The 15,590-nt window shown below is 39.7% G+C and overlaps 1 protein-coding gene across 2 annotated transcripts; it reads left to right on the top strand.

Moving 5' to 3' along the window:
- Nucleotides 1-1,400: 1,400 nt before the first annotated feature.
- LOC117446665 (rho-related GTP-binding protein RhoC) lies at nt 1,401-15,551 on the top strand. Of its 2 annotated transcripts, none has more exons than XM_034082985.2 (5): nt 1,401-1,525; nt 9,571-9,728; nt 11,534-11,654; nt 11,977-12,107; nt 12,977-15,551. In XM_034082985.2, exons 2-5 carry the CDS (start codon nt 9,573-9,575, stop codon nt 13,148-13,150), a joined length of 582 nt encoding a protein of 193 aa, XP_033938876.1. In that variant the 5' UTR covers nt 1,401-1,525; nt 9,571-9,572; the 3' UTR covers nt 13,151-15,551. The 2 variants fall into 2 exon arrangements, with proteins under 2 accessions (XP_033938876.1, XP_033938875.1); XM_034082984.2 differs by having other exon boundaries at nt 9,568-9,728.
- The last annotated feature ends 39 nt before the right edge of the window (nt 15,552-15,590 follow it).

Raw genomic sequence — 15,590 nt, 5'->3', positions numbered from 1 at the left:
AAGAAGAAAGTTCACTTACTGAATATTCAATATTTCCTATTCGGAATTGTTAAACAGTAAAATATTTACTGTTTTTTTTTGTGAAGAAGAACCTCAGCTGGTATATAATGCCTTTTTTTGCTGCACTGCAGACTGTAGCAGGCTCGACTCCTAAAGTAGGTTACAGTATTTCCCTTGCAGAGTAGAAGCATAAAGTAGAGTACAAATACTGCAAAAATATTGCTTAACTACAATACTTGAGTAGATGTATTCAAATAATGTCAACAGTATCTTTATCTTTCAAGATGAAACAATATTAAAAAAAAACACACAATAGACACTAATTTAGAGGCACTATTGTGCTGAATAACAAATTAATATTTGACACAAAGACACACGTCACAGCCTGAAGCAGCTGACTGTTCAGATGTGAACTTAATGGGTTTTTAATTTGTTTTCAGAGATCCACGTCTAACCCTCCTGTTGCACGAGTCATCTTGTACTACGGATGATGTCATCTTTGCCCGGGGAGGGGCGGAGGGACATGGGGACTCTGGCGCCTGCAGTAGTTCCGTCAATTCATTCAGTGGTAACCATAACAACACCGGAAATTCAGGCAGAAATATTCAAAATAATAGTGTAAAATGTATTTTCACGTTAGGAGAACAAACGGTGTTAGAATATCAGTGTACAAAGCAAAATAATTATTTATATTCTTTAAAAACCAACAATTACATAATCAACCAATTATGTCAGTGCAACTGTGAAGGTTTCTCAATTCTCTAACCGCCTGCTGCTTCCCCTCCTCTCTCCTCGGTTCCTCTCCTCGACTACTCCGCTCGCATCTCCTGTGGACGGGACTAAGACACGAGGATAGGAATCAAGGAGGGGAGTCGAGGAGGGGAATTAGAGAAATGAGAAACCTTCTGTGTCTCTAGTTTGGCAGTTGATTGAAAACATTTGTACAGTATTGGCTTATACACATTACACATTATATTACTATTGGGACTCAGAATACTATACTAGTTATACAACCAATTTCCTCTACTTGTCTACTATTTAGTAAATGCACCATAGGAAATAATATTAGAACACAAGATTGTGTATCGTAAAAAACAGGGACCTAGTTGATACTGTACTTTAGTGGTACACATTTGCAAGTAATTGAAAACATTTTGAGACAATTAACCACTTGTTTATTTGTGTTTGTATTATTATAATAATAATAATAATAATAATTTTGTATTTGTTATGTTTTATTTGTGTTGTTATTTGTATCATTGTTGTTGTTGTTGTCGTATTAACTAGATATTTTTGAACAACTTCACTTTGACGACATGCCTCTTTTATTTTGAAAGTCCTAAACGGAATCACTCGTCAATTAGCCTGGCCTTGGTTCTCGCTGGGGTGTGTGGGAGGTTCTCTGCTCGTCTTTACAATTTGCGAATACTGCAGCAAGCATACAGTGTGTGTATGTGTGTGCCACGACCCAGAGAAAAGCACAAGGATTAACATTTATAAAAACTTCTCTTCCGGCTGCTAACAGGTAATTATGAAACGGAATCTGTTGCGTATTTTGCCTAAATGTTGTTGTTTGACTCAAGTCGACAGTTTAATTATCTCTCACTTACTTTGGTGAGAGAACAAGGTGGTGGCTTGCCCTGACACATCGTCCTTTTCTCTGCTCAGGTAGTAGTTAAATCCCTCATAAATTAAAAATGATATCCAGTGTGAGTTTGAGGGCAACTGTTGATAGCTTCGTTGTTATTAGTTTTAAAGTCAAAGCCGAGATGCTGTTGGTACTTGCTGCGACCTCAATACGACACTCCGCATGCAAATCTCCTAATGAGCCATTTCTAATCCCGGGAACACTTAATTTCTTCATCCTTAACACTCACAACTCTTAGATGGCGTTGTTTTAACTGCCTACAATGATTTGCACACACAACCGAATATGTGGAGAGTTCAATCTGGTGAGTTATTTAGGCTGAAACAACCAAGTTGGCTTACTTACAGTATCTTAACCTCTTAACCCCCACTGAGCCGCTAGTCAGTCATAATAAACTCACGGTGTGCAGCCAAGCATTGTCCAAATGCTAACTTCTTTATTTGAAATGTGAGTTGACATGGCACAGTCACAGATATGTCAGGCTTATTTTACGTGAAATGTGGATACAATGATGCTCAACAAAATATGTCCATTGGTGCAGCAGCCATTACAAATTTGGAGTCATGGGTTTGGGCATTTCACTAGGTATACTACATGTCATATAGGCCCTAATGTAGTGCTGGAACAAGATGATACAACATAGACAAGTGTGCAAAAGGATGATTATTTAACCTTGAATATGTTTGGGAGGAACGTAAGTGAAAGAAAATGGTTGTCAAATGTACCATTCATGAAAGATGACAATATATTGTCCTCATTCTCTTGAACATGTTCTAATGCATTTGACAAGTAACCAACATGTGGCCTCAATGCTTACATATTGTGAATACACTTGCGGGTATATGTTGACGGAAAAACGTAGTTTTTAAGAAATCAATTCAATTAGGAATGCCAGTGTTTCGGTAATGGAATAATTGTTTAAATAATTTCATCAGGCGAAAACTGCTATTAGTCTCTGGTTCCACTTTCTTGGATATGAACCTTTGCTGCTTATTTTATATTTAACTTTAGTAAATATATAATATGTCTGGGTTATGGACTCGAAGTCAGACTAAAACAAGATATTTGAATATTTTGAAATAGGCCATGGGAAATTGTGATTGTCAACATTTTAAAGACGTTGATTTAACTAAAAATAAATATAGTTGTAGCCCTAAACATTTAAGAAATTGGTGAAAAATATAAATCTTAATTGTCCCGGATGGTCATTTAAATATAAACAAATCTTGACATTATAGATCAAATGTTTGTTGAATTAAAATAGAAAGTAACTGCCTGATGTATTCATAATACAAATATTGTCCCTGGAGGAACAACCAGATCTGGCATGTCTGCTAATGTCCTCAGCTATTGAACACAAAGTGAGTCATGAGGTGTTGTTTCTCTCACAGCGGTGTGTCCTCTGCCTCTTGTTTTTGACTTTGGATAACACGCTCCAGGCTGCCTCAACTCTCCTGTCTTGCCCTACTTCCTCAATAGGCTTTACGGGCAGGAGTACCTTCTTTCAGTTTATTTATATATTGCTGCTGGGCCCATGCTGTAAACGTAACCAGGTTGCTAGTCATTCATTTAAAAATGTCCATTCGTAAACATTGAACATTGCTTCAATTTTTTTTTATTGTCGAATATATCATTGACATAGACATGGATAAAAAGCCTTGGTTAGTGTCCTCAGGAGGCCGAATTCCTACATGGTTTTATTTCATGGGCTGTTTGACTTGTGGGACATTCTGTAATTTCCATGGGTGTACCAGTAAAGGCATTACTCAGTGGAACAGTGCAGCTGATGTGTTTGTAACAAAACGCCCAAAGAATGTAAGAGGCTGGCCTGATCCTCTGTATAAACTCCTGCTGTTGTGTAACAGACTCCCATTTCAATTTGATGCACTTAAGTGCAAGTCTTACCCAGGAATCTCTGCATCTTATCCATAAAAGCCTGATCTGAAACAGCCTGAAGCTTTCTTGTGAGATATGTTTTTTGAGTAACCACCCAACGTCTGATCCCGCATGTGATCTGATGTCAGCTTCAGTCAGATAAGATGTTTAACACCCTGGTTAAAGGTGGTGCAGGCAGACTGAGTCACAGGCTGTCTGCTCTGTGTCAGCCACAACCTTTGCCAGTTTATGAACTTTGGCCCATATCTCACAGAGATCTGACGACCCTTCATATCCAAATGTTTCCCTCGGTTTTAAAATGCCAAAACAGTCCGTTAGCTTGTATTTATTGAAAAAACAACTAACTAAGTAGTTTAGTCGCCAAACAAGGGGCTTTGCTGTAAAAATCACATCCCTAAAGTACTTTAAAAGTCACTTTCATAGTGAAGTTAAGTTTAGCGTTTGATCTTGTCCAATAGATATTTAGGTTGGACTTGTGATCTCTGGGCAAATGTTTATCTGTCACCCACAGTCGATATCCAGCCTTGGCTTTATTCCTCTGTTTGTTATGAAGCCTATAATCTACTACTTGAGCTCAATGACAACGCTTTTGTAATGGCACAAATCTAGGATATAACTCTTCAATGTTCTTGGCTGATCTTACTGAGTCCAGTGTCGTGTATAAGAAAGAGATGCATGTCGGAAGACCAACATAATCACACTTTGACTCATTGTTTGTAATGTTTGCAGGAAGTCATCATGCAGGAAGAACTTGTTTATTGGTTGGATGTGTGTGTCTACATTCAACATTGTGTTTTAATTAAAACTCGTATAAGGATTGAAAGGCAGCTCTACCTACAGTCACGCTCTGCTCCGTGCCAACTGCTCAGCTCATTGCATAGCTCCTGTTGGCTGCTTTAAGCCTCAGCAAACCTCCTTAGAGAAAGTGTTACCCAAGTAGTTGTATATTTACATTTGCTTTCCTATGTTTAAGGCTGCTAACGTTGTGTTTTGGATCAAGTTGTATGAGTCTTAAAGTTTTAACTTTACACTTTGTCTGCTATATTGCTTAGTGGCTTACTCACACATACTGCAACGGCATCCATCAGTTATTGTTATAATATTTGTTTATGTTCACTTACTTATTGATCTTACTATTTTCAATATTAACTTTTCTTTGGATAACTGTTAAAGGTAAGGTAGGTAAGTTTGAGAAACCGGCTCGAGATACACTTTTTGTTATATTCCATGGAATGCTCTTAACATCCCGATAGCAATGAATATCTGAAGTGCTTTGACAACAAATCCATAAAAAATGTCATCTGTGGAAGCCGTAGTACTGTAAAAAGCACGACCAATCATTTGTCTAAAGTAACTGGATGGCCTACCTGCCTGTCAGCCTTCCACCTGTGCACAAACTTATCTTGTGCCCTCATTGGTCATGTGCGCGTTCGTGTGTGTTGGAGGAGGGGCTCTGTGAGGAAGTAGCAGGTTTTCTCCGGCTATGTATTTTCAAATTCTAGCGCACTCGAGCCGGTTTCTCCAAAATTACATACCCCACCTTTAAGTGAATCAAACATCCAAATATAGGGAAACATTTATCTTGAGTTTACTTTATTTGTCAGACCAACCATTTAAAATCCTTAAGGCATTACAGTTTTAAAATGTTTTAGAAAACAAAACAACAAATTGCTATAGATAAGGAAGCTAATGCCTGGCAAGCTTTACTGATGAACAGAAATGATCAAAATGGTTGGTAATTGATATTCAGTTTTCTGACTAATTGATTAACTGTCAAATTGTGTCAGAACTTGTTGACGTAACAACCCCCAACCTCTCGTAATATCACAATGTGTTATCTTTCCATCTTTGTTTTGGAAGTATGGATTGAACAAGCAAAATAATGTATGTTAAGTAGTTAACTTAAGAGGTGCTGGTGGGCAGATTTGGGACAAAGCCAGCCTATAGTCTCTCATTCGATGCTAAACCAAGCTAACATGCTGCTGTGGGTAGTTTCATATTTATAGTACAGACTCGAGACTGGTATCGATCTTCTCATGTAACTCAAGAAAGCAGATAATCCTATTTCCAAAAACTACTCTTCTAAATGATGTCATTGAGGTGTGCCACCTGTTTAGCCAGCCCTGTTTGAGCAATCACAATCTCAGTTTAGTCCGGAGAAGAGTAAATAAATGAGATGGAATAAATTAAAAGTTGTACCTCTTCATTCTTGTATTTGAATGGAACAATAGGGAAAAGGAAAATCAGTTCTTGGTAGAACTGCTTGCATCATGTAGGGATTTAATCGGACCTGTGTTAAAACAACATATTCGTCAGTGTTATTGTGTTATCTTTGCATGTATCTCTTCTGATGTTTTAACATGCAAACAGTGTTCCTGCTGTCTCGCTGTTCATGCTCATCATTCAACCTCTGCATGATTGAAGACTTTATAAATATGAGAGAGCATTTTTGCTCCTCTGGATACATCTCAGTTGTGTGGTGTAAAGTCACTCTGACAGGTAAATGAAAGTGTCTGCACCCTGATCTGAGTAACGGTTATGTAGAGCCAAAAGAATCATGTTGAACCTTTTCTGCTCTGTCACCGCTTTCGTTAGGGCGGTAAATCGCTAGTTACACCGTAGCTTTTATTCAGAAGTGTGGAGGTCAAAGGTCAGTCAGCTAATACTAGCTGCAGATCAGAGGGGCGCATTCACATGTTGTGATTGCATCAGGATGGTGAAGAAGATGAATACTGGCTCTAACGTGTGGAACAGACTTTAACTGGATGACGGCGCCATGTAATTGGTTACTATTAGCAACCACCTTAACTTCCTCCTCAGCCTTTGCTGTCATTTGTATCCATTAGCACCTAAATAAAGGGCATCAGTCAGAAATTAGACAACGTTTTTGAATGTGTCGGAGAGGGATGCTCCGATCGCCAATGTTGGGGCCGATTGCCGGAATCAGTATTGGCCGATACTGATCGCCGATCTGATCGAGTGGGTGGGGGCTATGGGGATCTTCCATTTAAAGTGATGTTTACAACTCAGTTAATGGAGCTCATTCAATGGCGCTTCCACAAACAACAACCAACATAATACATATGAAGTACATTATTCAAGTTTACATTAACTTTGGATAATAACACGGGAGAAATTAGCAGAAGCTCTCTTTCTCTCTCTCTCTCTCTCTCTCTCTCTCTCTCTCTCTCTCTCTCTCTCTCTCTCTCTCTCTCTCTCTCTCTCTCTCTCTCTCTCTCTCTCTCTCTCTCTCCTGACAGCCCGTCAGTGTCTGTCTCATCATGCAGCTCAGTGTTGTTGGGATATTTAGTTTTTTTAAATCCTCTGGAGCAGAGAGGAGCTGTGGATTATTGTTATTGATTAATGCATCAGTGTTTCTTAGGGTCAAAAACACTAAACTCATAACTTAAAATGAAAGTTTATGTAATAAAAGAGCACATGTTCAATGTGAAAAGTGACAGTGGATAGATTAGTTGCAATTTGGTGCTATAAATATGTATTATTAAAAATAAAAAAACACCTGGAATTTCTGGGGGGCACGGGGCTCCGTTGGCGGGGCGCCAAGACAATGGTAGGGGAAACACTGGGACATGTCCATGTACTGTGTGTGTGAGTATAAAGCATGCTTGTGTACTTCATGTGTTGCGTTGCCTCTGGCAGCCCTCTCGGTGTCCCGCTCTGAAGGGGCCTGTCCAAACAGAACTGCAGCCAAAAGCTCCTCCCGGCTGACCAGAACAGGAAATGGATTGTTTCACAGTGTGAGCTTCTGAGGCCTCAGCGCTGCTATCTCCCACTTGTCTTGTTTTGAACTCATCATCTAGCGCAGACAATCTCTGGGAAATAAAAGGGCTACAGTAGGGTTTTTTTCTGTTCACTTTTATCGTCTATAAAGTGTAAAAAGATAGTGAAAAACGCCTATCGCTGTTTTCTTCAAAGTTCAAGTGGTCATCCTCAAATGTGTTGTTTTGTCCGTCTAAACTTAAATATAAGTGTGATATGATATAAAACAGTGAAAAGCAGAACACTTCATATTGAAGGGGATTTGTGCATAAAAATGTACTTACTAACTAACAATGAATCAATCGTCAAAATAGTTTGTAACGATATTAACATTGATAAGTTGACTTATCATTGCAGCTCCACTGTGCAGTTTCTCTGGAATCAGTAAAGTATCTCATTGTCGAAGCATTTGCAACTGCAGCTAAAGTGATCACTTTTGGTCGTCATTTTACATTTTATTCAGTGGCTTTTCTTCCAATGCTTTGTATTTCAATACATATTAAACATGTAGGACATATTTGACAGAACAGCCAAATAAAAATAAGTTGTTGGCATAGCTACACCAGAGTGAGTGGGCCTTTGTGCAACAGAAAGGCAATAACAAACCACGACCAGAGTTCACATAAGAAGGGATACAACCAAGATTTGAATACAGCTGTCAAACAAGCCCACACATCCAGCATCTTAGCATGGGTTATGCCAAGTCTGAATATCCATGGAAACATGGCCGGGTAACAATTTCCTCCCTTGTATCCTTTATTTTTCTTTACTAAAGCCATTTGTTCATAAAATGTATCTACTGTACTCTTACATAATTTATGAATATACATATTTATAAGCCTTTATTTCAGATCTGTTATATCTTATTCTGTTATTTTGGCACTAATATCCATACACAATAACACACAGTTTAAAAGAGCTGCAGCTATAAGGAAACTAGATAAAGTGATCAGATGATCTTTTGATTGATTTTATTGAAAAATAAATAAAGCAACACATATGTCCCAGTGTTACAAACATGCATTTGGTGGTCTTGTCAAAACTGTTGGTTGGACAAAACACAACATCATAACACTTGATGCTCTGGGAATTGTGCAGCTGTTTTGGCCTATACTGTAGCTTAGCACACATTCTTCGAGCTAAGCTAACTGTCTGCTGGTGGTAGCTTTCAAATGTTTTTCAACCGACATAAGTAGTTTCAATCTTATCATTCAAATCTCTGCAATAAAGCAAATATGCACATTTCCCCAAAAATATCAAACAATTAGTTATATAGAATACATGCAATATATGCTGTCTTTTAATTTTCTTTTACAACATAAACTCTGGCTGATGATTGGTTCGGACTATGTAAATGTTGGCAGGTAGTTTTAAATGTCAGAAGATTGAAATACACATTTTATCCCCCAGCCCTGTTTTTTTTTTAGCAAGCAACTTAGATGGATTTGCCAATCCCCTGATCTGTACTGAAACCAAGCATTAGTTTGATAAATAATTTCAGTCTGTTTTTGTGATGATCTTAATGACACGTCTCTAATAGTTATGGTGTGGTATGCATCGAAGCAGATATTAAAAATGGGCGTTGGGGCTGAAAAGTTTTGCCGGGAGCACTGAAGGATTAATGTCCCCTGATAAGTGAGTGCCCTCGTGAAGAAGATTGTGCACAGGAAACTGGAAACTGGCAAAAGCATGCATCCACCTATGTTTTGAAATGGTTTTGTTTTTCGTGGTAAATACTTGCATGGAAATGTTTTCTTTTGTAGTTCATACACCCACAACTCTGTAAACCACATGTAAGCATTTCCAGTTTAGCACTGGAACACCCAGGTGCAGGTTGAGCTCTTGTTTTGAGAGGATTAGGATATTGTCTACTATCAGAGTATTCCTGAAGAAGCAGCTGTAGAGATCAGAAGCAGGGCCGTGTTTTGTCTGCTCTAGGACACCAAGTAGTCCTCCAGAGCCCTCCCTCAGGGGTGAGGCAGGACTGTCAGTCAGCTGTCAGAGCGGTCGCCCTGGAGACAGGAAAAGTTTTGTACAACATTATGTTCCGGTTATGTTTTATAAATTATTTAAATATCTGCAGTGCGACTGTTGGGCTTGTTCCTAAAGCATAACAAGTGGAATCTCCCAAGAGGGCAAAAAAGTAGTTTTTGTCTTTGTAGGACTCTTGATAATTGACACGGAACACTTTTTTGAATTTCTGTTTGACAAATTCTTGTGAAAACCCCTCTCTTGTTTCCCAGCAGAGATGGCAGCCATCCGGAAAAAGCTGGTGATTGTCGGTGATGGAGCTTGCGGGAAAACCTGTCTTCTTATCGTTTTCAGTAAAGACCAGTTTCCTGAAGTCTACGTCCCGACAGTGTTTGAGAACTACATCGCTGACATTGAGGTTGACGGAAAACAGGTTTGTAACCTAATTTACCATTAGCATTAAACAAGGTCATAAATATGAAAGTGCTGGCTACATACATGACATTGAACTAAAAGACCAAGGATGCTTGTCTCAGGAAAGTAAAGCAGTAACCTCACCATGTTTATGATCCATGTAGAATATGATGAGGGAAATCCCCCCCATTGTTTGGCTAAAGTTAGATTTCTAATTCATTTTTTGTATTTTAAAATGTTCAATATCTCTTTTAAAATATAAAAGAATTTTCACAAATCCAGTCCAATGAACACCTCTTGAACGTAGAAATATCCAAATCAGAAAGCTCAGATTGGACAACCACTGCATGGGGGAGGGGTTTAGCAAATGGTAAGTTACATTTTGTGTGTTTGAAATCAGGTTCATTGATTCACAATTGTATATATTATAGAGTAGTGGGCTATAGTGAGCCGCATGTTTTGAATTTGGGACAAACATGTGGAACTTGGATTTTCATCATCCAAGTTTAGCACACTGATATGAACATGAAGTGTTTGATGTCTAAAATCGTAGTCAGCGGGTTGGATTCTGATCCACAGATGGCTTGAAGTTGTTATGAGCTTTTGTCCTCTTGATCCGACCACCGCTGCAGGATCACCACTGGGCAAAACAGGAAATGACTGTACTTCTCAGCTTCCTGTTCAGACAGGGAACAGGGATGACTGCTGGCAATCCCCCCCCCTCTCACCAGGACCCTTCTGCCCGATAAACGTCTCTCATTTCCTGTCCTGTTCGCACTTAGATGGGGGGGAAGGGTTAACTGTTGTGTTCTGGACAGGAAATATAAAGTTAGGGATCCATGGTGGACGTCGTTCGAGAGGGGGTCATCTCAAACTTTTAAAGAGGATGGTCGTCCCATGAGAGATTCCCCAGCTGGATTCAGTTTGTGTTCGAAGACCCTTCATTTGCATCCTCCCCTCAAGGACAAAAACATGTTCATCCTCTCACCTTCAGTGGATTGAGCAGACTCTAAAAATAGCTGCTTTTTTTCCCTTTCCTTTCTTCCTCGGCAGCTTTTTTAAAAAAAAAATCCAGTGGGAGCATAACTCTGGCTATGTCTCAACAGTGTGCTGCCACCTCCCACCCGCTGCCTCTGCAAACCTCTATTTTGGGACCGTAGACTGATGCTTGCGCTCTCTGTGCACTCACCACAATCTATTGTCCTTCAGCCATTTCCAGTATTTAAAACTTTGGACCATATTTCCCACTGTGAGCCAGTGTGAGAACAGAGTGAAGAGCGGCTGTTAATGCCCTTACAGGGACAGAAGGTATCTGGTTGGGTGCTTGCTAATCTCCCACTTTCCTTAATTGAATAAATCAGTGGTGTGATGGGATGAGGACAGTCCCTGAACAGAACAGAGAACATAACGGCCTTATAAAGCTGATTAGGTCAGAGCTGCAGTGGTGAGGGGAAGCAGATATCTAAAGAAGGAACACAGCTGGAGTAACTTACACAAATCAGACGTTATGATCAGAATGCACGCTGCATGTCCAGAGTTAAAACAGTCCTCACATAATTTACCTGCTGGTATTTAAAGTATTGACTGCTGGAAAAGAAACACACACCACATGCCTCAAGGTTCATACCTCATACTTAAAATATTCACTGCTCTTCAAATATGAGAAAAGAAACATGATCACCAATGATATCGTGGCTGGATACATTTGTGTGTGTGTGTGTGGAGAGTCACTGTAAAACCAAGAAGAATCCACTTTTGTGTGTCAAATATTTGTATTTTTGTAAGTCTACTGCTTTTTAAAGTGTTTTACTCCTTTTCTCCCAGGTGGAGTTGGCGCTGTGGGATACTGCAGGCCAAGAGGACTACGACAGGTTGAGGCCTCTCTCCTACCCTGACACAGACGTCATCCTCATGTGCTTCTCCATCGACAGCCCCGACAGTTTAGGTAAGGAACTGCGGATATACAGTGGTCTTTTGGACAACAAAAGAACAGAAAACGTAAATAAAATACATGATATACTCCTATTGTTATCTTGTTTATCTTCACTAAATCAAGGCAGTTCATATCAGCTTAGCTGTTTGTTAAACGCTTAATAGTCTTGATGGGAAGTAGGATTAGTGCAGCTAAAAACATCGGTGCCTAGGCATTCTGCAGAGCAATCCATCATGAGAAGCTCCGTGACTCTGCACCGCCTGTCCCTTTTTATAGCCCCAACCCCCTCCTCCCTTGTGTTTTCTGCTCACTTCTTGTCTCTCTCCCGGGACAGAAAATATCCCTGAGAAGTGGTCGCCTGAGGTTAAGCACTTCTGTCCCAATGTTCCCATCATCCTTGTGGGGAACAAGAAGGACCTGAGGAACGATGAGCACACACGGAGAGAGCTGGCCAAGATGAAGCAGGTACAGAGAGCATTGAAGGTCAATTAACTGTTGATCAGGTACAAGTGGGATCCTCTTCAAAACTCGGTCACCAAACGCCTGACGATTTGTGCAGTGTGGAGACCTTTCAATAGGTTCAATTTGTAAAGTTCTATGAAAAACATTTATGTTAAAATTCACGACAAATATAGCTACACCAGGCGTTCAGAGTGATGACAGCACTGCATTAATAAAGCTCAAGGGGCTGCTTTGTTTGCATGTTTTCTCAGGTACTGATGAATGTGTAATCACAAATATGATTATTCTATACTAGTGGTGTCAATCGATTTGAAATCTAACAAAAAACTTCTGTGATGTGCGTTACTGTAATCAGAATACATTTATCTGTAAGGCAGTAATGTAACTACATTGCAGTTACTAAGCACAAAATGATTTTGTTACTTGCGTAACTTTTCAACTATATGCATAGCGGGGGGACGGATAAATCAAACGTCCCCGGCTGCCATCAGACAGGAACACATTTGCAAGCTGCCTGGACCAGGGTTATGCCACGATGGAAACTGAGCCAAAGAAAACATGAATGAAAGAGCAGAGGTCTTGTACAGTATTGTGCTTAGTTTAAAGATGTGTGCGGATCTGGGCATAAATGAGGTTGAACTTTATATATTTCTTTGTCATTTGACTTGTGGTGCATCTCAGGTGATGTTACAGAGTAGTCCATAAGTAATGTCAGTAGTTGTGTAAATAATTACTTTCAGCAATGAGTAATTTAGTAAGGCATGACTTTTTTTTGAGTAACTACCCCAAAACTGTTGATTAATCATGATTAATTTGAAGACTATTGATACGTTTTTCAATAGTCTCTAACTATCCCTGCTCTACCCACACAGGAGCCAGTGAAGGCAGAAGAAGGCAAGGACATGATCACCAGGATCGGGGCTTTTGGCTACTTGGAGTGCTCCGCCAAGACCAAGGACGGCGTGCGGGAAGTTTTTGAGATGGCCACTAGAGCAGCGCTGCAGGTCCGAAAGCGCACCAAGAGACGCGGCTGCCCGCTGCTGTGAGCAGACCGGACACCCGGGGATCAGCTGACCAATAGGAAATAAAGAATCCCATTTAAAAAAAAAAATAAAAATAAAAAATAAAAAAAAGGACTTACCTTTTACTAAATGGCATCTTAGTACTGTATCTCACATTACAACTGAATACAGGAAATTAACTTTGTCTATATTACAACAGTGATAGAATTGAATATTTAAAGTTTGATTTGCTTGTTTTTTATTTCAAAATCTATCTTTACTCTTACTTAAATTGTTCATACTTCTTTTTTGTTTTGATGTAACAAGGCAGTGACATATTGTAACGCAATATTGTTTTCTTCATAAGCTTTAGCAGTGTCCCTCTTAGCCTGTATAAAGTCTTCATGTCTCCAGTCTGTCATGCTTCTGAACATAAGAGCTAGTGCCTTCTTTTTTTTTTTTAAAGTTTGTACACCACCATCTATTTCTCATGCTTTTAGCTAGCTAACATCTCAGATGAGGGTCTCTCCATTGTGCTGTAGCCAGTGTTGTATTTGGTTAACCTGAGCAAAGCCACAAGTAAGGCTTTCAGTGCTGTCGCCTCATCGAGCACAACAAAGGGTTGCTTGTGTCATTTGTGTTGCATTCCCTCAACATTTGCCCTGCTCAATTAGGGTAAAGAGAATAACTACAAATAATAATGACATATAAGATTTGATAAGTAGTTTGTAACTATTGCTGATCTGTGCAGTTAGATGGAGGGGATGAGAACAGGCCAATATGACCCAGATATGCACAATGACTGTAAGGACAAACAGAAAGAAGACCCAGCTGAAACAGAGAGAAAAGCCTAAGGCTGGCGTAACAAGGGATTGTGTGTTTTACTCTGCTACAGTTTCATTGAGCCTGCCCTTGGACTCTGTGAGCTGGTCGGGTCAGCTGAGTGTTGGAAATAATGTTTAAAAAAGCTGTTAGCCTTTGCGTGTGGATGTTTCCAGTCCAGTGACATTCTTTAAATGTTTGAGAGGAGTGTAGTCAGGTCCGTGAGGAGTTTGTTTTTGCCTGGTGCCTTCTCTGTTGTGGTGTGCCTTTGGTGGTTCTCTCCCAGACCGCATAGACCAGGGCGCCATGCCAACAAGGTCAAGAGTGAGTCATGTTTCACTCATCTTAGTTCTTTGAATGGCTCCACACATCATAGGTTTCCTAAGCTTTCAGTCCTTATAACAACATATAGATTTAGAATCCATATATGCAGACTAATCTTTATTATATTGCCTGATATGATAGGTAACACAAATGTCCTTGCTCATCACAAATGAATTACAGGAAAATTACATAACTTGCATCCTCTTTAAGGAAAATCATTCATCTGTAGCTATAAAGTGTATCTCTGATGTTTAAGAGTTGTGTATTACTGCCAAAAAAGTTAGTGCAACTGGGTTTATTCATCTGTATATATATATCCTGATTTATGTTGTGTTTGATATGTTATGCCTCAAGTTAAAAGAGACAGAATATTGTGAAATGTACTTAAAGCAGCCTTTGAAGACACGTCATAGACCGTCCACGTGGTCCTCTCAGAATACTCCATTGAGATAGTTTTCCTGGAAATACAGCGGCTTGATATACAACACCTGGAGAGCCCAGTGACTGTCCTCAGGCTCACACTCCTTATGGCATTCCTTCTGCAGCTCATTCCTGTACTCTTCATGTCCCTCGGTTACTTGTTGCTGCCCGTCTCAAGGAGGGAGGACGTTGAAATGTGTGATGTCTTTGATCATGCATGTGATCTTTCAAGAAAACCAGTAAAGGCAACAGACCTAACCACCTGCCACTTTATTCTAACCAAGCACATTTGACGAAGTGGAGAAGCTACAACATACAAACAGCACCATATTAATGTTGTTACCTTACATCTTTCTAGCTCTATGCTTTACGCTATGTGGTAAACAAGCACACCAACAAGGAGAAACTGATTCTTAAATCTCTTAAAGGCTTTTTATCAATTAAAACATGGGTTTTAAGATATGTGTTTCATAGTTGTGGTATGATGTTCACAAGCTTAATGAAGTCAAGGAATTCCTGGGGATTAGGTCGGAGTAGATAGTGGAATAGCTTTCACAGCATTCTGATGAAAGCCTCTCGGAGCTGCAGAGGGTCTCGTGTTAAACATGTCACCAGGAGCATGAACAATACTGCTGTAACAGATCATGTTGTGATGTTGATGCATGCATGAGAAAAACATTGGTCTTGACAGTAAGCGCACACACAGCTTTGGAAACAGATTCAGCTCAGTTGTGCAGCTTGTCTTTCTTTCTCTGGAAGCATTTGAAAGGATAAAGAATCCAGATTTATATTAAGCGTATTGTCACGATGCTTTGTAAACAGGAAGTGTTGTAGCTAAGGCTAACATGAACATTGTTAATAAACTATTTTTGAGACGAGACTGACTTGTCCTTCCTTGATTCTCAGATATGGTTCACTG

Source organism: Pseudochaenichthys georgianus, chromosome 5, assembly GCF_902827115.2.
Source record: "Pseudochaenichthys georgianus chromosome 5, fPseGeo1.2, whole genome shotgun sequence".
Classification (NCBI taxonomy): Eukaryota; Metazoa; Chordata; class Actinopteri; order Perciformes; family Channichthyidae; genus Pseudochaenichthys; species Pseudochaenichthys georgianus.
Note: the sequence above shows the minus strand (reverse complement) of the source record. Positions and strands in the feature narration are given on the sequence as shown.

What these genes read in the sequence shown, in the direction of transcription:
- LOC117446665 (XM_034082985.2), top strand. Translation starts at nt 9,573, where the DNA reads ATGGCAGCCATCCGGAAAAAGCTGGTGATTGTCGGTGATGGAGCTTGC. An exon ending in TTGAGGTTGACGGAAAACAG is followed by an intron (nt 9,729 to 11,533) that starts GTTTGTAACCTA and finishes CTTTTCTCCCAG; the next exon opens with GTGGAGTTGGCGCTGTGGGA. An exon ending in AGCTGGCCAAGATGAAGCAG is followed by an intron (nt 12,108 to 12,976) that starts GTACAGAGAGCA and finishes CTACCCACACAG; the next exon opens with GAGCCAGTGAAGGCAGAAGA.